The sequence below is a fragment of the Podarcis cretensis genome (assembly GCF_951804945.1).
Source record: "Podarcis cretensis genome assembly, chromosome: 8".
Classification (NCBI taxonomy): domain Eukaryota; kingdom Metazoa; phylum Chordata; class Lepidosauria; order Squamata; family Lacertidae; genus Podarcis; species Podarcis cretensis.
The window spans coordinates 51084908-51111222 of record NC_137177.1 but is presented as its reverse complement, the minus strand read 5'-3'; the positions used below and the strand labels follow the sequence as shown (position 1 = coordinate 51111222).

At 45.0% G+C, this 26315-nt stretch overlaps 1 protein-coding gene across 2 annotated transcripts in view; it reads right to left on the bottom strand.

The window, feature by feature from the left end:
* Positions 1-13559, bottom strand: part of FANCA (FA complementation group A) — a 43280-nt gene extending 29721 nt beyond the window's left edge. The window contains exons 1-13 of one of the 2 annotated variants that reach the window (XM_079988704.1): positions 13497-13559; positions 11780-11883; positions 10630-10708; positions 10106-10239; positions 9256-9351; positions 8293-8366; positions 7912-8024; positions 6941-7023; positions 6164-6197; positions 5054-5120; positions 3060-3172; positions 1423-1499; positions 398-539 (exon numbers count right to left, since the gene is read on the bottom strand). In XM_079988704.1, the coding sequence (XP_079844830.1) occupies positions 398-539; positions 1423-1499; positions 3060-3172; positions 5054-5120; positions 6164-6197; positions 6941-7023; positions 7912-8024; positions 8293-8366; positions 9256-9351; positions 10106-10239; positions 10630-10708; positions 11780-11883; positions 13497-13533 (1153 nt within the window). In that variant the 5' untranslated portion in view covers positions 13534-13559. Of the gene's footprint in view, positions 1-397; positions 540-1422; positions 1500-3059; positions 3173-5053; positions 5121-6163; positions 6198-6940; positions 7024-7911; positions 8025-8292; positions 8367-9255; positions 9352-10105; positions 10240-10629; positions 10709-11779; positions 11884-13483 lie in introns of both variants that reach the window. The other variant, XM_079988705.1, reaches the window with a different exon arrangement.
* Positions 13560-26315: the final 12756 nt, after the last annotated feature.

Sequence of the window (26315 nt, the reverse complement as noted above, 5' to 3'; positions counted from 1 at the left end):
CCTGTCTCATATCCCTCAGCTGACAGATGTGTGGAGGGCGCATAAGAAAGAAAGGTCATTTTTTTGCTGTGATATGGGGCCTGGCACAGTACTGCAAACATATGAGCATATGCCCCCTCCAGGTGACAGTTTAAGCCACAATTAATAGCAGTTTAAATAGTCTCAACATAATGACCCACAGCTAAATTAAAAATTCAGAGAGAGAGAGGAGACTTGGCAAAGCCATCCAAGTCAAACTGATAATATTTGGCAAAGAAGCCAATATTATTTGTGAATATTTTTAAAACACCAAACAAGCAGCTGTGAGCATCGAATCACACCAGCCATTTTCCTCTCATGTCTGTTGGTTCTGCGCTTGAAAGACCAGCAGCAGCCCAGACATCTTCTCCAAACATACCTTTAATCAAGTGTTGTGCTTGAGGATGACAGACTAACAATGTAGACACACAGGAAAGGACATGGTGCCAATTCACTTCGCTTGTCTCTAAGACCAGCTGCAAATGATGCGTCAGCTCCTCTGCTTTGAACATCACAAACAACTAGAAGGGAAGGAGGAGGAAATCCTTTTGGAATTGAAGGACGCTGGACCAGAGCACCCAAGAACCCATTCATGGTTCACTCCTGAACATCACACTGCTGATCAGTGTTAGACAGTAGTAAAGAAAGTCGAATAATTGGCTCATCCTAAGGCAGCTTCCTATATTCCAGACCTGAAACCCAACCTAGAGGAGCTGGGGAAGCAGGAACTCCCACTTCCACCAAGAGATCTCTATACTGCCAGTGCCCCTGAAGAGCCACTGGATCCAGACTTCCCTGCCCAGGACTGTAACTCTCCACACCAACCGCCTGGTTTCCTGGTCAGTGTCACTCTGCATCTCTTCCAAAAAATGGTGAGTCAGGCAGGACCTTCAAAGCTAGCTGCCTGTGAGGCTATTCGGGCAGGAGGGAAGTGTCTATATATAAACAGAACTAAGAAAATAACTCTTATCCAAGTTTTCTGCCCTGGAGAGATTAATCCTTTCTAAGGCCAGAGCCAAATGGCTTCCCTTCCTTGCAAGCAAGCAAACACCCTGGATACTTCTCCTTGCTTGCACATCCCCTTTTGATATTCCCATTCTGTTTTGCAAGCCTCTTGGCACAAACAACATTTCCCCAATGCACTGTTTGGTTTCCTGGCCTCAGTTTACAAAGCTATTGGCTTTTATTTTTTTGTTCCGTGAAAGAGAGCAGGCTCCTATTTTGCTATAATTGAAGCATGCTACTTCTGAAAAGCCCAGACGCAGCACATATCATGTTACAGGGACTGTACCAAAGGGTACAGTTCCAGTAAGCTGCACGAGCTTCAGGAAATAATAATAATAAACAAGGGTTGTGCTAAAATGTGAGGTGTTCCTGGTCAGATCCCACAAGGAAGAGACATACTTTGCGGTACAGCATGGTGAGCACCGAGCTGGTTCTTGCAAAGCTCCAGTCTCTCTGCAGATGAATGGCTTCGAAAGCTGTGTTCAGAGAAGACAAAGGGGAGGGGGGAAATCTAACTTTACAAACCAGTAAGAGCAATTCTGCCAAAGGATAACAAAATATCAAAGGCTTCCCTTGCTTATGCCTCACAAAATAGGTCAATTGTTTCTAGCAACTCCTAAAACCATTAAGCCCAGGGCCTCCTTCACTCGTTCTCTTGCACACGCTGCTTGCTGCATTGCTAAGGCACTGAGTGAAAAGCTGTGAGTTCACGGTGATGGAGGTGTTTGCATTTCGATAGGGCAATGGAGGGCTGCCTTTCAGGAAATACATGACATAGGATGAGTGAAAAGCAAGTTATCCTCATGATGCTCCGAGGGCAGACTTGTGGCTTAGTAAGCGTGCAGGTGACTCCTGAAATTCTGCTGTCTTCCAGAAGAGCTAAATGGTGACAACCTCCCTGGCTGATTAATAGCCAGCTATTCTACTGGAGGCTGTAACATACTGTAACATTTACAGTATGTGAAAAGTAATTGTTAGCATGAGACCAATGTGTATTTTGCTTTTGTCAGCCAGTTGGTTATGAGCTTATTTAGCTGAAAAGTGGTTTTAAAAAAACAAAGAAGTCTGAAATACAATTTTTAAAGACTAAGGAGCAGGAGTGAGAACATTCAAGCCTAAGCTGTTCTTTTTCCAGCTTCCACCGGAGTCCCGACTTCTCCCATGTGCCCCTGGCTTCATGTTTTCTGGCCTGGACCTCTCCACATCCAAGGGCTACACTGCCTTTAGGACAATTTGTCAGGGGATGAAAGCTGGCAGTGGGTGGGGTCGGAGCCCAAAGTGGAGGGAGCCAGCTTCCTTTTCGCTCTCTCCTCCTTCCCCTGCCCAATGAGCTTGGGCAGAGGGGTTTTGAAACCAAGCTGAGGGTCACATGAACTGAGGCAAGCAGCAGCATGGCCACCTCTGCCTTAAGCCTATCTCTGAAGACCTCATCAAACAAGGGTGGCATTTTAGAGACAGTAGCAGGGCCTGGGTCAAAGGGTGGGGGCTTTTCAGGAGTTGCTGGTTGCATGGCAGGAAGGAAGGAAAAGCAGACCCTCCTGAAATCACCACCCAGCTCACATCAGGTATATGAAGAGTTATGCCCAGTATGATTAACACCTCTCTCATCCCTGGAGTCCTAGCTTTTTTAAAAAAAAACTAAACTAAACTAAAATCATTCTAAAACCAGTAATACATCACCAAACACATCAACAATACATATTATCAATACATCATTTAATAATTACTCCCAACATACATGATATGTAACCAGTCATATATTGTACACTGGTCAACATTAACTTCCAGTATTCCCTAATTTTGCGGTATTTCTAACAAATGAGAGTTAAGTCCACACAGACAAAATTACCGTGCCAACACTACTGCCATTAACTCATGGAGAAATCTGGCGTAATCTTAAGGGAAGGGTGAGTGTCTAAACATCCATTTATAAAAGCTTTGTTTTAAATTCACACTCAGTGCTAACTGGGGCACTGACTTCCAAACCCATCTTCTCTATAGGTCTGTTTCCCAGTTCCCTTGATAGGAAGCCCCACCTGTTAGCTGAGCGTTGTAAGTAAGAACCTGGGTCAAGGTGTGACTAAAGAACTGATGCAGAGACTCCGGAGGGACTGTGCCTTGGGATGCCATCATGCCAAATACGCAGAGCCTGGAAATGGAAAGGGAACCTCTAAGTCTCAGTGCTCAAGAACAATGACTCATCAGAGGCGAATTGCTGATAATGGCTCCAATTTTCTCAGTATAAAGACATTCACTAGGAGGGCTGTCAAAATGAATGTAAATATTTGTCCATTTTAACATATGCAGAAAAAATACACTAGATCCCCCCCCCTTGAGAGAGTTCAGTCCAAACTCCTTAGAGCTCTCCTACATACAAGTCCCCAGATGCGTTGCAAACTCATGGGTTAGACCAGAAACGGGGATGATGAGAGTGGAGGCTTATATCTGCCTAACATCAATCTACAAATGGCTGACATTGAATCTGCTCCCCTGACGAATAGCCCCACTGATCCTCTGCGACCAGTTCCAGTCAGGCTGGCAGACAGCAGTCCTGAACACCCTTCAGAAACTTGGTTTTGCCCCTCAAGCCCTTCTAAGTCTGTGGTTGGGCCAAGCAAAAGCTACAGTTAGGCAAAGAATCATAGACACCGAGAGACAAGGTGCCCCAACTAAAAAATTGGAGAAATCGAGAGAGATATAGCCGCACCGGCAGCATATCTCTTCTTTCTCGTATCCAAAAATGCAAGAGGAGCTTTTACACTCGCCAGAAGCTTGGCTCTGCCCTCGCCGGTCCTGGAAGGATCCTTTTAAAAAGTCCCATATGCTCAGAGACTTTGCACCTGCTCATTAGGGGATATAGGAAGCCCAGAGCACTTATTCTTTAGATGTCCCTTTTATGAAGAGGCACATAATGAGACCATTGATACCCTGCTGGTGAGGCTTGCTGACCTCTGGGAAAATCAAAAATTCGACCTTTTCCTGTTAGGCAAAGATCGTAAGATGACCTGGATGGTCGTCAGATTCTGTGTACAGATCTGTAGGCGCAGACCATCCCCCGACTCAGACTAGTTTGTTAAGAAAATCTGCAAACTCAGACCCAGTGTATTCTGGGTCATCTCTCTGAGGTAGCTTATCTTAAAGTTTTATGTGTCTATACGCTTATCACATTTATAAATTTATAAATTTATGAATTTATTGTTGTACATTGTTTAAAATATTTGTTTTCCTTCTGGGATTGTACCCCCAAGTGTGTTTTATAAGCTGGTCTCCGACCGTAATAAATTATCTATCTATCTACACTAGATTCCCTCACCACATACACACAAACCCTGTTGCACAAAAGCAAGGAATGGGGGTTGAGGAAGGAACTCGGAAGGAATGCAGATGATCAGAAAAAGGTTTAAACATACCAACTTCCAGGAACTGAACTAATTGGGTGCTATAAATAGGCATATAAGGAGAGAAAGCAGGTGGCATCTGCAGTTTGCAGCCTGGAGAGTAATGCTGGCATAGGAAGCTCAATGTAAAACGTCACCAGTCACAACTGCTTCAATGATTTGTGGACTTTAAAAACAATGCCTAGGATTTCCTTTGCAAGTTGCACATTGGCCAGGACTGACAGATAAAGAATATAAGCACTGGGACACTGCACCAAAACAGTGGACCATCTATGGAATCTACAGAGAACGGCTGCTGGACACTGAGGTTCTATTCTTAGGGAGGTTATCACACAACACAAATGACTCATGTATCTTTAGGGTGAGAAGGGAACCGAAACTGCAGGCCACATTCCATGAAACCTAGGGTGGGGGACCTCTGGCCTTCCAGATATTGTTGGAGTACAAAACCCACCATCCCCGACCACTCGCCATGCTGGCTGGGGCTGCTGGACCACCAGTTCCCCAGCCCTGTATTAAACAATGTGCTTGCATAGTTAAGAAGTGCTCCCCCTGACCATTTCACCGCTCTCATAGTAATGCATAACCCGCTGTTCTTTGCAAAACCTCTAGAGTGGGGCATGGCCCCTTACCAGCACTTCACTGCCTTCAGTGTGGAGGCCTCTTCCTGCTTTTTTTCAGCCGCAGCATCGAGCACCCCTAAAGAGAAACCAAAAACAATGTAGCCTCGGTGGGAAACACAGCAATATGGAAGAAGCCGTTTGGGAGGCAGACATTTAAGGAGATGACCTCATTAGGAGAGTGGTGGAAAGGAACAATTCTTCTCACGTTGAAGCTATTATGAACAATTTCTTAAGAGGCAAAGACTTGGAAACAATTAACCCTGACCTTGAACTACTCTAAGAGGTTTGACGTGCACAGATTTAGCTCTGAAAGGTTGTCCTAATGTTTATACTCCAGAAGTAACTGGGGCAGGAAGATTTGTTATGTCAAGCGCCTCTAAAATGAACATGGGCTGCACATGAGCAGAGGGGGAAAGGCAATCAGAACAAACAAAAGCACCAGGTGACCTGGCCTGGAACCCAAAGATTTGCAGGTTTTCCTGCCTTCCTGTTGCCGTGCACAGAAACATCTGAAGAACATGGCAACAAATAACAGATGCAGTGTAGTCGCTAACTTAAAACTCACTTAGTGGTATACCTGCTCAGGTAGGCAAATGTTTCATACCAGCAGAACATTGTTGCAGAAGAAAATGCATAAGCAGGTTGATGGTAACTTCATTGCACAACAGATTGTGCAACAAGTTTCCGCCAGCACAAATGCTGCATTGGATTACCCTGTTGCAGGACATTGAAATTCACCCCCATCCACAAACGCATGAAACCCTGGTCCCAGGGGTGTTACTACAATTCAGAGAGATGCGCAACATGACGGTTTGTAGTTCGTTCTCAAACTCCAGCAGATAATAAATGCTCATTTAGAAAAGAATTAGTGCCAACTACGAGGCAGCAGTCAAAACATGAGATCATTCCAGCTACTCCTCTTTCACATTACAGCTCGTTTTTATTCGCAATCCCCGGCTCTCTACAAATGCAGTGGTATCTGGAAAGGCTGATTACATACACAGCACATTCCAGCATGTCAACAACACCCCCAGCTGTCAGAATAGGGAGAAGTATCTCTACTGAGGTGTAATTATAATTTAGATCCCAATGCAATTTACTTCTACGGGCACCACTTACATGTCAACATTCTCTCAAGTACAGCACAGCAGACCTGTTTTTAAAAAAAAACACACAAAAAAATATATAATAATTATTAGCTTTTCATCAGCTATGTTCACATAACAGATTCTAAGATGCTCTGCCTTTTTCAAATGTAATGAGAAATAAATCTGTCAATCAATTACGTGCACAGGCTTCAATACAGTGCTGCCCCCTCCCTTGATGGAAGGCATCAGTCAGTAGAACAGGGGATGAGGTCATTTCCCCCATAGGCCCTCCTCCTTTCCCTAGCGCTACTTGAGAGGTCTGGGGAACCCTCTTGGGAAGACATGGCGGCAGAGGAATTGCCAAAACTTACTTCCTCTCCTCTATGGAGGAAAGAAACAAGGATGAGGAAACAAGTGCAGGCTTTTGAATAGAAGACAGTGACTCTGGGAGAGCATCGTCTTGCATCCTGAGGTTTGCATGAGCTTTCAGAAAAATTCCCAAGGTCCACAGATTCACTGTTGAGGGCTAGGACTGCTGACTTGCCTTGTCTATGAGCTGCAAGCTAGCAACACAGGAAGCTGCCTCATATGTACCAATCAGAGCAGTGATCCATCCAGCTCAGTACCGTTTACAATGATTGGCAATCTATCTCCAGAAATTCAGACAGGGGTGTGTCCCAGTCTTACCTGAAGATGAAGGGAGAACTAAGCTCTTGCTGCTGAGACTCTAGTTTCATTCATCTCACTGGTGCGCCAAAAACCATTTTATTAAGAACCACAACACTTAGTGATTACGCACTGTCCTTACTTTGGAGATTTTCTGCAACTGCAGCTTCTTTCCCATCTCAAATGTTTTCTGAAATCCATTATGAAGGAGCACAGTCACAAAGTCTACAAATTAAGAGCAAAGCCACTGTCAGCATACTCCCAGCATACCAAAAGGGAAAGGAAGATAATCTAAAAGGGCAGCTCCTTGCCCATCTTCCCTGAGGGCTGCTGAAGACCTGCATGCCCTGAAGGAAGGCAAAAGCAAGGGAGCTCAGGCCAGGGAGCACATATACCATCAGTTCCCAGTTGGCAGGAGAGGACTCTCTTCATTTCACAAAATGCATTTGTTTTAGTGCTTAAATTGTAAACCACATTAAGTGCCTCGGCAGAAAGGTGGTGTATAAATCCAATGAATAAATAAATAGAGGGCAGTTAGGAGGGAACAAAGGAAGGCTAAAGGCAACAAATGGTGTCTGGAAATCCCTTCTGTACAGAACAGGGTTCACCTTTGGTTTATTAGTTTAATCACTAAAGAAATAAAAATTAAATTGTTAATGAGGAGAATCATCAGACCCTGAATCGTCTTAGTCAGGATATTCTGGGTCAAAGACCAGCTGAGCTAGGGAAGGTTCTGTTTAATTCCCAGGCAATTAAAGGACTATGCAGAGAAGGAATGAAAATCAAGAATAGAGAGGGGTAACTTTTCTCCCTCCAGATGTTGCTGAAGTAAAACTCCCAACTACTGGCCATGTTCCTGGGGCTGATGAGAGCTGGAATTCAACATCTCAAGGGCCACAAGCCATCCCAACCCTGGCCTAGAACACCCAACAGAAGGCAGAGATGGACTGGCATCTTCCAGCCCTCTGAAGGATTCCTAGGCTTACCAATGTGCAATGGCCACTGCCTTCAGACACAAAGGAACCTGCTTCTAGTCCCCACAGAAGCCAACATCTAACAACCCCCCGCCCCACTGACTGCCCCATACCAACTGTGTTCCAAATCAGAGCTTGCCTGTAAGCATGGACTCCAGTGTCTCTGTGTCCAAGGAAGGATCTTGTGTTTGATGGCAAAGACGACAGAGACAACTGCACAACCACTCCTCCAACGCAGGAGCATCTGGATTACTGAGAAGAGACAACACCAACTGCAGTTCCCAATATTATCTTTTTCTAGGGACTGTTTCCCTGACCCACAAGTCCCCACACACACCCTAAAGCTGCAAATCTTTTGGGTCACTGCAAATCTTGCTTAGCGCTCTATGTGCAGCCTTGTCAAATGCACCTTTATCTTATGAGTGTAAAATACAAGCTGCCACAGATGAGGAGGCCAAAGAGCTGACCATATTTCATGTCAAGCCCAAAATCCTAGCGAGTCTTGGCAGCCTCTACTTACTTCTCCAGCAGCTCTTCCAGGCTGACAATGTTCTCTCTGTGTAACCGCCATGCAACTTCCAGAATGAGTGGGCTCTGGGGGAAATAACGCTACCATGAAGTTCAGGAGCCGCAAAGAGGTATGGCCAAGCACCCACAACCAAATAACTCAGCCACTTGGCTAAGGCTCAACAGCTGATTAGTGTGGCCCACGTAGTTGCTGAAGGCCCACATCTAACCACAACCCATTTGCTGCCTCAGCTGTGGCAAGCTATGAAGACATTGTCCTGACATTTTGTGAGAGATCCGTATATAAATACTTTGCATGAATAAATAAAAATTAATAAATCTCAGAGGCAATAGGATAGCTGGCAAGGGCCAAGTATTATTTAAGTACTACAATGCTAAGAGTTTATTAAGAGGCCTGTGCTCTTAAGTTTGCTACTTAAATTGTTTGCTGGCATCAGAAGAGGAATCCTGCATTTCTCCCCAACAATGTAAAGGCACTTGTCAGCATTAAGGCATCAAAGAGGAGTGAAGCTATATGAGGAATGTTTTTCCAGCACATGTGTCTATAGATGGAGTGGGGAATCTGTGGCCCTCCCAGATGTGGTGGGGTTACAGCTCCCATCATTCCTGACCACTGGTTGGGGCTGACTGAAGCTGGAGTACAGTGGTACCTTGGGTTACATGTGCTTCAGGTTACATACACTTTAGGTTACAGACTCCGCTAACCCGGAAATATTACCTCGGGTTAAGAACTTTGCTTCAGGATGAGAACAAAAATCGTGCTCCAGCGGCGCGGCAGCAGTGGGAGGCCCCATTAGCTAAAGTGGTGCTTCAGGTTAAGAATGGACCTCCGGAACGAATTAAGTTCTTAACCAGAGGTACTACTGTATCACTAACGTCCAGAAGGTTGCAGGTTCCCCATACCTGGTATGTAGCATTTCCCTCTTAACACCCCATATTTCTAAAGCATTCTTACTTGCAACTTCCAGGTTTCTTGAGCGAACCGCAAACGGCAAAAAGCATTGTGCGTTAACAAATCCTTCAGAGACTGAAGTAAGCATGACAACTTTTTCTGTAATTGAAGAAAAGAGTGCTGTTTACTTAAAAAATGATAATAAGTAGCCAGCAGCTTTCAAGGGTGCAGACTCTTTATCTCGCCCTTCCCCTCTCCTTGCAGCTGCTTGTACCAGACAGGTAAAGTGAAGGGATTTGGGGCGATGAAGTAAATGGACTATAAGAGGGCAGCATACAAGGAAAGCAGTGCAGGGGGGCTCATTGGGGTTTCAGTGCATTTGAAATGTCATAGATATGAGCTGAGCTATTTCTCAGTTTCAGGGAGGGGGGTGAAATCCCATGGGAACTGCAGGGAGAGCTCACCTATTGTAATTCCCAGAGGCCAATCAGACATCAGTAGGTCACAGAAACCTCAGAAGGAAGTTGCCAAGCTGCCCCCAACAGCCTTCCCCAACATGATACCCTCCAGATGTTTTAAACTACAGTTCACATCACCCCCAGGCAGCATAGATATAAGATGCTGAGGCTGATGGGAGTTGTAGTCCAAGACATCTGGACATGACCACAGCAAATGAAGCATGAGCTAAAAATATTTCACTTTCATCACAGAGGAACTGCAGGTAAACCCAAATGAGTGCCATAATTCCTGTTTGCAGACCCTCTAATTGAGGTGGCATTCTGTGTGAGGAAATAGTTTGCCAACCTCAGCCTTTAGTTCCTCTAATAAACATTTACAGTTTATACTTAGAGACAACAGCAGCACTTCTCTCCCACTCTTGCCATGCCCAGAAATGGAATTCCTTCCTGCTTACTCTCTGCTCTGCATTCAGCATCACAGCTTGACCAGACTCAGCAGAGATCTTCTCAATGTTTCCAGCTGCTATTCTGGCTGACAGGATTTCCACTGGCACACCCAGCATGAAGGCCTGATCCTGCAAGGCTGAGACTAGAATGTAATATCAGAGATGGAAGTGTGAAAAGAGAGGGGAAACAGGGTTAGCAAGGACAGATTGTGCAACATAACCCTATCCATTCTTGCACCTGCACCATAACACCCAAAACAGAAAGTGGGAGGGGATATATTTCAAGGGAGAAAACACAACTTGTTCTTAAAAGTTCCCAGGATAAATTTCCAGCATTTCTAGCTTAAAAAAAGGCTCAGGTTACAAGGTTAGGAAAGGTCATTGTCCCAAAACTTGGCAAGTTGTTGCTCCCAGTTGCTGTTGATAGTACCAGACTAGACAGAATGTTGATCTGAATATTTTTATCTTTCTGAATAGATTAACTTGATTTTCAGCAGCTCCCTCTGGCAAAACAGATCATCTCTTGCACCCACCCACAAATTGTTCTGGAACGGAATCTTCATTGGCTGGACTAAAGGAAAGTAACTGCTTGTTCCACTCTGAACTTCCCACCTGTAAAAATAACACAGAGAGAGACATGTCCATCTTGTTTATTACTTATGTTATCAAATATAACCTAGCCTGTTCCTGATGCAACCGCAAAATGCTTGGGCATACTTGCACAGCAAACATTTTGGAGTCCAAAAGGAAATGCCAAAATTCTCTGAAATGGAAGAAGGAAACCTTTACTCATCTGTTGCCCTCCAGGTGCCTTGGACTACAACTCCCATCAGCCCTAGCCAATGTTGGCCCGGGCTGATGGGAGTTGTAGTCCAAAACATCAGGAGGGCAAACAGGTTGGTGAAGAGAAAGGGAGAACATTCCATAGATAGAGGACTCACTCAGTTGACAAATCTGCACATTTCTTTATTCAAATAATTTCTCCCATTTCATAGAATAAGATGATGTCCAAAGGAAGCAGAATGCAGGAACAACACCCAGTGGCCTCGGCAGGTTTCAGATATTTATCCACACATTTTCTTTTTTAAAGGACAATCATTTTATGATTAAAGGAAACTTAACAGGTAGTAGTGTAGAAAATGTTCATAAGAAATTAAGGCTGCAATCCTAAACATACTTTCCTCTAGGGAATTTATATTTTTACTATGGAGTTTAGAGAAGGTATCTTATAGAACTGTTTTTTGTTTTTGTATCTGGCTTTTATGCAACCATTTGTATTTTAAGATGATTGTGGGTTTTTATTGAAGTATGGATTCATTGCTGTTTTTATTTCTTGTATAATGCCTAAAGAGTTTATTTTCTGAGGCATCTCATAAAATACAAACAATAAATAGGCAGTAAGCTCTACTCAGCTCAGTGGGACTTACTTCTGAGTAAGCATGCTTAGGACTGCCACTGTAAGGCAATTTTGCTCCCCATGGTCTTACTATTCTCTCTCCAATAAGAATCAACTCCAGATATTTATTTTTAGTCATCTGTATTTATCCCCCCCCCCCAGTGCATCCTGATGACTCCTGCCCAGAAGCACAATTTAAACCAGGAACATAAACACAACACTGAAGTTCAATGGGAGCAAAGCAGGCACCAGGAAGCTGTTGGAAGTCAACACTGCTACTTTCTTACCTCAAGCAACAGGTCACCCAAATTGTGATGGCAACTCAAAATATGAAGAGCTGCCTCCTTCAGCTTCTGTTCATTTTTACATTTCTGTTTCTTAGATCTTCCAGCTTTTTTGGGGGGGGGGGTAAGGGAGGGTGGATTGAGAGAAACAAAGAAATCTTAGTCCAAGAAGGTATGCCACTAAATTTTGCTAAGGTGGTATGGTATGGTATGGTAATTGGTTCAAACTGAGTTGAACTCTGTGCATCCTGAAGGAGAACGGGGAAATATTTCCATTTCCAGTAGCCACTTTCAAATACGAGGGATGGGATCCTAAGATAACCTAAGGAAGTTCATAGAAGGAAAGTTTGCCATTCTCTCTTTCCCTCTGTAGTCCCCGGTGCCCTCTGAAAAGCCTCTCCAGAGATCCAAGGGCCCTCCTGAACAACATGGGTGTTGTAGAAGCTGCTGGAGTAAGGAAGAAACAGAGAACCTTTCTTCTATAAGTTTTTTAAAGTTAACGTTTCTGAGGATCCAAGTCCCACTTTGGGAAAGCCTCCCTCTACCGGCACTCCCCTGCCCTCTATTCAACATTATTAGGACCTTAAGGTAAAGGTAAAGGGACCCCTGACCATTAGATCCAGTCGTGGCCGACTCTAGGGTTGCGGCGCTCATCTCGCTTTATTGGCCGAGGGAGCCGGCGTACAGCTTCCAGGTCATGTGGCTAGCATGACTAAGCTGCTTCTGGCGAACCAGAGCAGCGCACGGAAACGCCGTTTACCTTCCCGCCGGAGCGGTACCTATTTATCTACTTGTACTTTGACATGCTTTTGAACTGCTAGGTTGGCAGGAGCAGGGACCAAACAACAGGAGTTCACCCCGTTGCAGGGATTCGAACCACCGACCTTCTTATCGGCAAGTCCTAGGCTCTGTGGTTTAACCCACAGCACAACCAACTAAGTTTGTTCTGGGTATAAGCTTTCATGTGCATGCATTCCTCAGATACCTTTTTGTGCATGCACAAGGCGGCTTATACCCAGAACATACTTAGTTGGTCTCTAAGGTGCTACTGGACAATTATTATTTTTTTCATTTATTTTGACTGCTTCAGACCAACACAGCTACCTACCTGAATCCAACATTATTAGGGAGAGCCTTACTAACCCTGGGGAGGGCATTCCATAGGTGAGTAGCAATCACTGCGGAGGCATGTCCACAAAGAGCTTAGAATGCAGCATCAATGTAATGATCAGAGATGATGGGAGCTGTAGTCCAACTAACATCTGGAGAACCACACATTCCCTGTTTTTGGAATAGACAGTACTGGGCTACTGTACTGTCAAACCTTTTATAACTATCAAACCTTTTATAACTATACAGCTTCCTATGCTTACTTTACAGTTAATACACCTCTCAGGTGGTTGTGAGAAGGCTCTGACCTGTTGGAGTGTTGAATAACAAGTGTTAAACTTTAGTTTGCTCTCAGGTTCAGCCCCCAAATCAGCTTTCTGTGCCAGAGGCTCAACACAGCACCTCTTCTATAACAGTCAACAGAGCCCTGAACATGCATAAAGTACTTCACCCTACACAGAGCAGGGCTCATTCCACACTGCCTTCCTAGTAAAAAGGGCTTATGGGCATATACAAAGTACAACAAGAGAGACAAACACACTGGGCAAGAGCTGCACCCCTTCTAAGGAGAGCTTCTGAGCATACACAGAGTGCAACTACTACGACCTACCCAGGAGCGCAGAAAGGGCTCTTTCTCCCGCAGACATCGCTTCCTTCCCTTCGGCTCTCCGAACGCGCGCGCGCGCACCAACCAACCAGCGCGCCCTATGCCCTCATTGGCCGACAGCAGGGCGCCTTTGCCCAATAGGAAGAAGAACTGGAGCATGCCCTTTGCAGTTTCCTAAAGCAGAGATGCGGCCATTTTGAGAGTGGCGAGGAGGAAGGTCGGGGAGGGGAGGCGCCATCTTTGTGGTGGCGGCACAGAAGAGTTAGGCCGCGCCTGTCCAGCAGTCATTACTGAGTGAGTCGTGGAAGGGGCGGGGCTGGTAGAAGGCTCACTAATTACGGCATGGGCGGAAGATTGCACCCCTTCCCACCCACCCCGGTTATGGTTTAGCTGAGAGTTCTGCCTATGAATCTTTTACAAAGATCTGTTGCATCTTTGTGAATTGGAGCTGCATTTATCAAAAGGGCGGCCACCGCTGCGCTATTAGGGGTGTGTGCAAATATTTGCACGCCTTGCCTGAGAAGCTGCTGCTTGTGCGTGTTAGTTTAATGAAAGGTGACTCCCTATAAGAGAAATGTTTATGGGCCTGGACACTCAGAAGCACATAATATGCACGGGGGTGGAAGGAAAGCCCTTTGAGCGTATGCGGAACTGGCACTGTTGCAGGCGCCACTCTTTCGCCCTTTGTAACAAATTGATCTTTAAGTGTGGCACCACCTACACTCCGGAACTCCCTGCCTATTGACATCAGGCAGGCAGGCTCCATGATTGTTTTCAGTGCCTGCTAAAAACAATTTTGTGTAGGCAAGCCTATCCAGATAAGCAGAATGCTGATATGTGTTTTTATCTGATTTTTATCTTATTCCTAAATCTAATTATTATTTTAATATCTTAAATACTTGTTCTTAACATTTTTTGAAAGTTCAATGTTTATTTTTTTCTAACTGTTTTGAGTGATGGAGGGTTGTTGTTTTTTTAGCAATCAAGCAGTATATATTTTTTCTTTTTTAAAAAAGAAAATATGGCCAGTGTGTTAAAGACAGGAGAGGAGAACACAATTCCTGCAGTTTGGTTGGCCCAGAAGGGTCCCTTTACAATAGCTCAGCCTTTGCCAGACTGACCCTTTCCAGATGTTTTGGACCACCATTCCCATCGCTGGCTGGGGCTGATGGGAATGGTAGTTCAAAAGATCTAGAGGGGGACAGCTTGGCAAAAACTGCAGTAGATTGTTTCTTCTCCCCCCCCCCCGCCCCCCGCAACACACACAAAAAAGAAAAAGCAGAAGCCTCTGGCACTTTGCCGAAGAGGCCATAAGGTAGTTAACTGCACAGTGTGCTGCTTTAGCAGGAATAACTTCTGTGGTTTTTCTCTCAGCAGGACTGGCTGGGTTCCCATCTGCAATGTGTTCAGGTTGGCCTAAGTGCCCATTAGCTGCTGCAGTTCCTCATTCCAAGTGCCGCATCCTGCTAATTCATTTGGAGCCTGTGACCCGCCAAACAAGTGAAAACCCAGTGACCATGTCCTGAGGAGCAAGCACAGGCTTGGTTTCGCTTTCCAAGAGACCAATTAAGAAAACTGGCTTCTGTTGGAACTGTCAGGAGATACTTTAATTGCCTTTCCCTGACTCTTCCCTTGTCCTATTTGCCTTGACCCTTTGCCATCTTCTGGCCCAGTCAAAGCATGCCTTGGGGAGCGCTAGGAGGAAACTTGATTTCTTGGGATGCCAACTTTGCATGTTATTCCTCCAGGGGAGCAAAACATGACCTTGCAGCTGGCAAGGAAAGGACAGGAGAAGCACATATTCTGCTACGGCTTGGGCCAGTCGTGAAGTACGGTATGCATGGATCAAATAGCTCCTTGCTGTTAAGGCTTTGAGAGGGTGAATAGGCAAGATTAAGAACTCCATTGGCTCAGCCTGGGGACATGTCCGCTACAAAGAGAAGAGCCCTGCTGGATTAGACCAAAGGGACATGAAGAATTGCTGTCAGTTATTTTGTTGTTGCTGTGCATTTAGAAAATAAAATATTTAAAAATAATAATTGCTGTCAGCATCCGAGATTGAAGTGGGGGCTCCTTTCTGAAACTGGAAGCAAAGTTAACCTGGCGGCACAAACCTAACCATGTCTAAGGTAAAGGTAAAGGTACCCCTGCCCGTACGGGCCAGTCTTGACAGACTCTGGGGTTGTGCGCCCATCTCACTCAAGAGGCCGGGGGCCAGCGCTGTCCGGAGACACTTCCGGGTCATGTGGCCAGCGTGACAAAGCTGCATCTGGCAAGCCAGCGCAGCACACGGAAACGCCGTTTACCTTCCCACCAGTAAGTGGTCCCTATTTATCTACTTGCACCCGGGGGTGCTTTCGAACTGCTAGGTTGGCAGGCGCTGGGACCGAGCAGCGGGAGCGCACCCCGCCGCGGGGATTCGAACCGCCGACCTTTCGATCGGCAAGCCCTAGGCGCTGAGGCTTTTACCCACAGCGCCACCCGCGTCCCCAACCATGTCTACTCAGAGGTAAGTCCTGTTGAATTCAGTGGGACTTACTCCTAGGTGCGTGAGGTTAGGATTGGAGCTGGAGACTCTCGCTGTGCTTTCCGCTAACATATCAGAAACTGCCCAGGTCCATGTCATACAGGGGACAACCAGGTCGCCCCCCCCCCTTAAAATAAAAATGTTGTTACCACAAACTTGACAGTAAACTTTGACTTAGTAATAAAAGGTATCCATTTACTTCATTGTTCTCGTTCTTGCAGGAAGAATCTGTCTCACTTGGGTGTATAGCTGTTTATATGGTGTTATAGCTGTACATGGTGCTTTGGAGGATAAGCAAAAAAAGGTTGCTTCCTGCCCCAATAACTTACAACCGCAGTGTGGCATAGGAGGCAACCTTGGGTCTCCAGATGTTGTTGGACTACAACTCCCATCATCCCTGACCACTGGCCCTGCTAGCTAGGGATGATGGGAGTTGTACCCTAACAACATCTGGAGACCCAAAGTTGATAAATGCTAGACTAGAGGAAGGAGAGACAAGGGCAAAAAGTGATGATGCACACAATTGCATTTGCAGCTACATAAGATTTTGTTGCAGTTTGGGGAAGGTCCATAGCTAAGTGGTATAGCATCTGTCTTCCAAGCAGAAGGTCCCAGGTTCAGTCCCCAGCATCTGCAGCTAAGGTTGGGACTGTTCCTTGTCTGAAACCCTGGAGAGCCACTGCCAGTCAGTGTAGATAATACTGAGCTAAGATGAAGAAGTTGCAGCTCCTTATGTACCTAGAGAACATAGTGATGGTAAAGAAACAAACCACAACTCTTGGAGCAACAAACCCAGATGGCTCCTTGCTGAGTAGCTGCAGCAAGACCCTGGGTTTGGATGTACTCATTTAAAAGGAAAGTGGGAGAAATTCTAGGGCAGAGGTGGATAGCCTCTGGCCCTTCAGATGTTGCTAGACTCCCTGCTTTCATCACCCCTGCCCATTGGCCATACAGGGAGGGGTTGATGGGGGTTGGAGGCCAACAACACCTGGAGTGCCACCCCTAGTTCTCCTCCCTGCTCCAGGGAGAGTTCTGGAATCCCTGGACCTGACTCATAAAAGAAAATGCCCCCAATTTTGCATAGGTTGGCAAAGCAATTATGTCAATGGTTGGGAGGAGATGATAAGTATTGGCAAATATTTAGCAGCCGCAAATAATGATGATGGAACGAGAAAGGAATTTCATCACGTGGGCCAATGGGTGGAAGCAGCAAGGAGAAGGCAAGCTGGGCTGAGCGCTGCAGGAAAGCGAAGTAAGCTTTTGGGGATCGGGGCCGCGTGTCCTTGCCACATCAAACAGCACAGAGGCACTCCAGATAGACGGGAATGACTGTTTATTGATCCCTATATCTAACAAGTCTGACCACTGGCTAGGATTATATTTGCCATGTCGTGGATTTGCACAGCTCCAACAATGGACAGGGTCTTCAATTTCAGGTACCACTGGGATTTGAACCAGCCAGTTGCTATGGCAATGGTCCAGTGCCATCTATATAAGCAAGTAAGGCATGTCAGCTTATTAGTCATTCAATGAGTCTGTCTGTTACATCCGTTATGTCTCAAGAGTCTTGAATTGCTGGAGGAAAAGTAATACTTCCTACTTGTATATATCTGTATCTGCAGAGCCTAAAAGCTGTATGTATAGACCGATGTCTGGAACCATATTACTGAAGCCTGATCTTCTGCAGCATTAAACTATTTTGGACCTTAAGTTGCCTCTGTGTGGTGACTGGAACCACTACATGGGTAGAATCATAGAACTGTGGAGTTGGACGGGACCCTGAGGGTCATCTAGTTTGACCCCCTGCAGTGCAGGAATCTCAACTAAGTCATCCATGACAGGTGGCCGTCCAACCTCTGCTTAAAAACCTCCACGGAAGGAGGGTCCACCACCTCTCATAGGAGTCTGTTCCACCGGTGAGCAGCTCTTACTATCTCACCTCAGATTCCTAGCAAGGTACCCATTTGTAGCCAGTTATACTACATTTGCCTTAACCCTCTTTTAAAGCAGTCCAAGTTGGTGGCCATAACTACATCTTGTGGGAGGGAATCCCAGAGTCTCTCTGTGTGAAAAAGTACTGTATTTTGTCTATTCTTAATTTTCCAACTTTCAGTTGTATTGGATGCTCCCAGGTTCTTCTAATAATATGAGAGGGGGTGAAAACCTTTTCTCTGTCTGATTTCTCCACACCATTTATAATGTTATACACCTCTCATCCTTTCATACAAGCCCTGTGCATGTTGCCCTGAGCTTCTGGGAGGAAGAACAGGATGCAGATACAATTACGAATACAATAGTTTCTTCCTGAAGCAGGGCATAGGTCCTCTCTGGCAAAGGTAGAAGCGTGTAGCAGTGGGCTTTCCCCTTCTTTTTCTGGAGCTCAATCTCTCAGGAGAGACAGTGTTTAATAAACTGGATCCTGGTCATCTGCCAAGCCAGAAGAGTGGAATGAAGTAGGTTGCTCCACTCTGATTTTCGCAGCAACCTCTTTGTGCAATTCTGTGATGGATAATTATTTGGCTCTTGCTACCTTTTCTGTGCGCTGCTCTGAAGCAGCCTTGTCATGCTGGCCACATGACCCGGAAGCTGTCTGTGGACAAACGCTGGCTTCCTTGGCCTATAGAACGAGATGAGCGCCGCAACCCCAGAGTTGGTCACGACTGGACCTAATGGTCATGGGTACCTTTACCTTTTACTTACCTTTTGCTGCTTACCTGTGTTGCATCTGCTCCCTAGGTGACTGCTGCCCCCCACTGAAGCAGCAACTCTTTCTTCTTGCTCTTTGTGCCACTAACAATAGGACATCTATTTTTAATTTTACTTGCAATTTTCCTCAGCCTATTTAGTCAACGTGGTTGCTATTACAGGTAGGCCACGAAGCATATGAAAGGCCAGCAACTCTTGAGTTAATGCATGCTGACATTAATAGCATGGATTGGGGGTTATTTTAACTGAAACATTAATGAAGAGGAAAAGGAACTTTTTGCTTTCCCCATTGCTCGAGAAATTAAGTATCTTGGCAGTCTGTTACTGAGAATACTAGTAAAACACATATGTGGATACAAACAGCCCCACAGCTAAGCTGCAAAAAGAAATAATCTGCTGAGCCGTACTTCCATCTGCACTGCATCCTTTTTACAGGCTTTTACACAAGGGCAAGGAGGATATAAAGCACAAGCCAATCAGAGAGGCCTGCAACATAATTTTCAGGCTGCCCTTGCAGGGGACTGAAGAAGAGGGCCCATTCTGCAGAGTTCTCAGTTTAGCCTTGAAGTAGTGATGCTAACTGGCAACTGCATGCTGCTTCCAAGTGGCAGATTGGAGACACAAAAGCATGTCACTGATTGCTCTAATTTGCAAGCAGATCAATGGTCCTCCTGCTCTACTACTGTGTCGGTTCCTTCCCCAGAAGGCTTCAGACTGGGTGAGAATGAACCTCTGGTTTCTCCTTTAGCACATCAGGATGCATCATGGGGAGGTGTGGGGAGAAGAGTGAGCAGCAAGATTCCAGTAAGATGTGAGGGCCAACACTGGCAGGGGCTGATGGTCAGGAATCCCCCCCAGTGGAAGTTTGGAGGGCTGGCAGTTGCGATGTGAAATCACAGATATCTCATAGAAGCATTGGAAGGGAGCCTAAGGATCATCTAGTCCAACCCTGCATGTGGTCTGTCCCAAGCTGCAAACAATGCTGGGTAAATGGAAGCCAGGATCCAAATCTGAAAGTTATTGATCAGCAAGGCAAAAAGGTGGCAGATTAGAAGCTCTGTCTGCTTCCTGGCAAACCTCATGCGTAACATCTGGGACTGAAGTTGACCTGATTTGAAAGCATCTGTATGCAGCTCCCAGCCAACTAAAAGGGAAGAAGGCAATCAGGACTGGGAAGGTCCCAGAGCCAGCAGAAGCAGGAATTGGCACAGTAGCTCAGTGACAAGACATCCGTTTTGCATGCAAAAGGTCCAGGTTCAATCTAGCAGGGTGGAAGTTGGTAATAATGAATCAATGGCAATATTAGGCAAGCTCAGTGCTTTTTTCTGGGGGAATCAGGGGTATGCATACCCCTAAACATTTTGTGAATCTAAGTTTGGCCTCATTGAGGGGCAGTATTTCAATATGAGTAGGAAAATGAGAGTACCCCTAAACATTTTGTTAGAAAAAAGCACTGGGCAAGCTTAACAGTTTTAATGCTTTTTGGCTTTGTTTACCAAATACAATTAAGCAAATAAACATGCTTTATTAGGTCACGTTGTAGGGCATCTAAAAGTTTGGAAGTTTCCCAATGCAAATGTCCCTAATTTGCATAAACATTGTTCCCAAAACCTTACTTCATTGGTTCAATCCCTGGCATCTCCAGGTGCAGCAGAAAATGCCTCTTGCCTGAAGCCCTGGAGAGCTACTGCCAATCACTGTAGGAGTGCTGAGCTAGATGGACCTAGGACCTGTCAGAATAAGCCAGCTCCCTGTTTTCAGTATGCAGTCAGCATGCAGCAGAATCCCCTGCCTGTTTACTTGGAAGTACCGTAATTCCCACTGGTTGTGCGTTGGACTGGAGCTAGCCTATACAGACCAACAGCACAACCACAATCCTAGCTCATATCTGCTCAGAAATAAATCCTGTTGAATTCATTGGAGCTTATACCCAAGTAAGTGGGATTAAGACTGCAGCTTCAGGTGCACTTGAACATTGACTTCAATTACCTTAGGCGCACCTAACTCCGCATGTGGATGGAATTTTTACTACTTGCAGCTTCCGTCTTTGTTTCTGGAGGATTCTTGGCCCAGCCCCGCAGAGGCCAGCAAATGACACAGGGCTGTTTGTTAAAAGCCACATTTCGGGAGCCGATTCACCTGTCCCCTGTTGTTCTTTGCACCAGTCTCCCCCTTCTGATAAACACACATGTATCTGGGTGTTTGTCCATGCCCTAAGGCATCTATCACAGTTAGGCATGGGATTTTATTTTATTTTTAAGTTCACATTTAATGACAAACTTACCAAATTCACACTTTCTGAAACAATATATGAATACATAGCCATCCTTTGAAATTTATGCTTCTCCAAGTCTTGCAATGCAGTTCTCCAGCCAAGTAATGTGTGCAAAAATGCATATATCAATGTGCATATAAAAGCATATATTAGTGAAAATGACATACAAAAATGCATTATATTAGGGAAATCAGCCCTGCGAAAATGTGTATATTAAGAAAATGACATACAAAAATATGTAGGAGACATTCATTCTAAAAAAAAATCTCTTATAAATCTTAACGAGCATATTTTTTTTAAAATGCAAACACTTGTGGAAATGTGAACTTAAGACTGGAAAAATGAGCAACTGAGAGACACTAAAACTCAAATATCCACCCATCTCTAATTGCAATATGAAGGTGGTGGTGTTTAACACTGCCCTATTTTTTTCTGAGCACAGCAGATGAGCTTTGTTTTTATTGTGGTTAATTCTGTGGGAAAAGGTGGATGTGCCCTGTTATTTCTTGAAACCTGGCCTCTGTGAAAAGAAACCTGATGTCTGGCACCACTCACAGTATCCAGCAGGCCACTGAGTGAGTCCTATCAACATGTTATTTCATTCTGCCATCTGTCACGTATTACTTCCAGCTCGTAGATTTATGTGGCCATCATTCATACAGAACTTTGGATAAAAGCTCATGGCAAGATTTGCCACTGTATACAAGGCCCTCCCAGCTCCAATACGCACACCATGCTTACCTTTGGTGTAGCATGTCATGCCGGAATTGGTTTTAAAAATAGACCACAGTCCATCAGTGAACTATTGACCACTAGCCAATGGCCCATTTGAAGCATGCTGGTTGTTGGAATTCTTGCAAAGAATGCTAGCCAGCCAGACTATCAACCTTTATTTATCATATTCAACAAACCACCTTCTCATGTTCTTATTAAGCAAGACAACAGCAGACTCAGAATCAATCAACATGGGTGGGTTATGCATTAACTGTTAAAAAGATCCTGAGTATGTACTCTTCCTTTGTAAATCTAATATATACAGAGAGACTGTGTGGTCTGTATTGCCAGAATAAATCTACTAGCCTTTAAGGTGCTACAAAGCTCTTTGTTGTACTTATTTCAACAGACTAATGTAGGTACTCCTCTATAAAAGATTAGTTATTGGTCAATCACATTGGTATTTGCACATAGTGCCTGGATAGCTCAGTTGGTTAGATGGTGGTGCTAATGATGCCAGGGTTGCAGGTTTGAACCCTGTATGCATATTCCTGAATTACAGGGGATTGCACTAGATCAATGTTTTTCAACCACTGTTCCGCGGCACACTAGTGTGCTGCGAGATGTTGCCTGGTGTGCCATGGGAAAAATTGAAAAATTCGAAAGATTTAAAAATAAAGTATTTTATAATTTTTCATATTTCTGTTTACTTACTATTTCATAATAAAGTAATTATAAAATACTTTCTTTGTGTTTGATTCCTATTCAAGAGAATTACTTTATATATAGTCAATATAGGCACAGAGTTAATTTTTTTAACATTTTCTAATGGTGGTGTGCCTTGTGATTTTTTTCATGAAACAAGTGTGCCTTTGCCCAAAAAAGGTTGAAAAACACTGCACTAGATGATCCTCAGCGTCCCTTCCAACTCTGATTCTTTAACTCTATGTTTGCTGGCTAGGAGACCAAGGTTTGCTGGCAATATACACCATGAAGCTCCCAGAACATCACCAGCCTAGCCCCACCCATAGGCTGGAGAAAAAGCAGTTGCAGGGAGTCCCTGTCCCCCCCCCAACAGTCAGCTCCATGGCCCATGGCCCTAGCATTTGTACCATTACAATATATTGTCAACAGCTCTGATGGTCATTTGACTGCAAGGTGGAATATAGGAACATAAGAAGCTGCCTTATATGCCAAACCAGACCATTGGTCCACTAGCTCTACGTCTGGAAGCAGTAGCTTGTCATGGTTTCATGCAGAGGTCTCTGGAGCTGCCAGGTGTTGAACCTGGGATCTTCTGCGTGCAAAGCTGAACTGATGCTCTACCCGTGTGTCCCCTTCATACATTGTGGGGCACACCATGGGTAAACATGTGCACATTCAGTCATCTTATAATATGTGAAGCAGCTCTGAGGCTAGACTTCACCCAAGTGGCCCCATAGCAAAAGGTTACTTGGGAACAGATGCATAAGGCTTCCATCTAGTTCCTTGTCTTTCAAGGCAATTTGCCTTCCTTAAAGGAGTGACCACTTCCTATCTCCTCCCTGTCAGCACCACAAGTTCTCAGATGGGTGGATTTGGCGCCATCTTTCTACCTTCCTTTTGTGGTGACCACCACCCAGAGCTTTCAAATCTGAGAGCTGTACAACTCTTGCTCCTTCTAACTTGCCCACCTTCACACTTCATGTGCTGCCTGGTTCTTTAAAAATGGTGGCCTCATTCCAACCTGGCTACTGTTAACCAGCTGAACTTCATTTGCTCGTTAATGTCCTACCTTCATTTTGATGGGAGGGATTAGCTGAGACAACTTGAGGTGGTGCTCCAAACCCTCCAGGAATGTTGGAGGGTATGGTGCTTATCTGCAAAACTGTGTTTGAATGGAGCAGTCTGTAGGTATGTGCTGCTATTATGGTGGTTACTTTGCTGTGTTCCTTCCTACCCACAAAGTATGTATGTATGTATGTATGTATGTATGTATGTATGTATGTATGTATGTATTAGCACACTGTGTTTTCAGCTGAGCCCAGGAGAACCACCTGGTATGGAAAAGTGTTGCAATGCTGGCTTCCAAGTTCATCCTACTTTTATGTTTTGCTGGGCCAATTTATCTAGACAAACTTTTGAGTTATGTAGCATCGTTAACAGTCTGTAATCATGCAGTTCTAGGCCAAATGCTCTTTGGATAGTACGTTTGGCCATCATGACTTTTCCTCAACCTTTGCTTTACATAGAGTCAATGACCTACTTCCTTATTCTGCCTGACAAAGGACTTTGTTTTTTGTTGGCTTATTCTAATTATTTATTTTCATATGCCTGTATTTCCCTGTGCTCCCAGCTATTAATAGTCTGGTCCTATCAGTAAGCCGTTTATGATGATTATCATCATCATTTCAATTTCTATCCCCCACTTTCTCCAAAAAAAGCCAAGGGCAGCAAACAAAATGGCAAAACAGTACAGTTTTTGAAAAACAAAAACAAAAATTCTGAAAATGATTCCCAAGTGCTCTTAGAGGTGGGATTTATCCAAATCTCATGTATATCTTGCAGACCATGGCGTGTTCTTGTTTTCCCTAATCAGTAAGTGCTGCAGCTCATTGCAGTGGCAGAGCATCTGTTTTGCATGTAGAAGATCCTGGATTCAATTCCCAGTATCTCCAGGCAGGTCTGGGAATTTGTTCCAGTCTGAAATCATGGAGAGCTGTCAGTGTGGACAATGCTAGGGCTAGAGAGCCCAATGGTCTGACTCTGTATGAAGCAGCTTCCTAATCTCCTAAAACTGCATATGAATATCTATGGCTGGAGTGAGGTATGTCTATGGCCTTCAGGCCTTTCTCTCTCTGGTCCTGGGCCCTCCCCAAACCATGCACCCCCAAGTGCTATTCTGTGCCCTCCTACTATGTGCTTTCGCCTAGTCAGAATGTGCCATTGAACTGCAGGAATGCCTTTTGCATTTGTGGCTAGAGAGACACATAAGAGGGGTGTAGAAATCTGGCTTTTGCATTGCTGGCATGTAACCCACTGTGCGAAGATGAGTCACACGTCACATGTCCTGGCCCTCTTTTGCTTCTGGCCCCACCAACTATTAACATAGTTGGCCCTTGGGAGGTTGCCTGGCAAGGGAATGGGTACCTCTGGCTGAAGAAGTGTGCCCCTCTCTAACCTAAGGGGATGGTAGTTGGCAGCGCTCTCTCTTGGGTGTAGGTTCCACCAGCCTCAGCACTCAGGTCTGGAAAAGCAGCTGCAGTTTTCTATAATTTTGTGTTGCAAAAGGGCAAGTGCACAGCTTTCAGATAACTCTTAGTTGTTGAAGGGAAGCAAAAGGATCCTAAAGTAAAGGAACAGTTCTATAATGAGTGGAGATACCTTTGCTTCTGGCCTCTAGAGCTCCACAACAACACTCCTGCTCTTAGGCTTCTTTTTAAAAACCACTCCTAAAAGTTACAAAATGACACAGGTGTGCCTGCATGCAGGAACTCACACAAACACACCCCACTGCTTGCTATTGATGTCGCCAGCTCTCAGGTATCATACAACTGCATTTTGCACAGCATGCAATTAAGATACTAGCAGCTTGAGTAAGAAATGTCTTCTCCCCTGAGGAACAAAAATATTACCGTTTGGAGTGCTGGGGAAAAAATGGGACATCCATGCAGTGAAGGGAAAGACCCTTGAACCCCCTACAACAAATTACTGCGTTAACTGTATGGGGGCAGGGGGAGCTCCTCTGCTAAGGCTGTTGTAATGTGCCCTCCCTTGCGTGCATTGAATAAAAGAAAATAAAAAGATTTCCTGAAGGGTTGTTCAAGGGCACCTGCAAGAGCTGGATAGAGGAAAATGCAATTTATTTGGAGAGAGCCCTCCCTTCCCTGTGAATGCTTTAAGGGATTAACTAGGTTAGGATTAAATTACTATACTTGGTCATCAGGATCCTGTAGAGTTGCATTGCTATGTGTGTCTTTGATGGCAGTTCTCTGTTTTGCCTCCCATTGTAAAAAGCAGCAGCCCCCAGTGGCTGGGAATTTGCAAGGGAAGGGTGATGGAAAGAAGGGCTTCCTGGAAGTCTTTGGTAAAGGCTCTAAAACCCCTTCCTTCAAACATGGGTAGATATATTAGTGCTTCAGAGCATGAGCAGAGTGTCTTTCCATCCCTACTCTTGAGGCAGGGGGACAGGCTATTGGCCCATGTGTGCACTTTATACTTTGGAGGGGAGTTGTGCTCTTTTGCTAGAGGCATTTGAGCATAGGCTGGACAGCCGCTTGTCAGGGTGCTGCAGCAGCATCCTCTATGCGAGGCCTTCTACTGGGCAGTGGGTTGAAGTAGATGACCTCTGGAGGGCCCTTCAAGCTCTGTGATTCTCCCGAGTAGCTGCAGCCAGCTGTCCCACATCTATATGGCATCCAGGGACCTGAAGATGTGCTCTCTCTCCCCCCCTGCTTTGAGCCTTGGTGTTCCCTTTTCAACATACTGATTTCTCTCTCTATATAGAGCTCCACTCATGTACAAAATTTTCAGTTTGTTCCTGATTGAACCCTGAAGAGGGTGAAGGGGACACTGGCTATTTAAGAGTAGCCCCACTAGATCTCATCAAAGTTCCACCTAG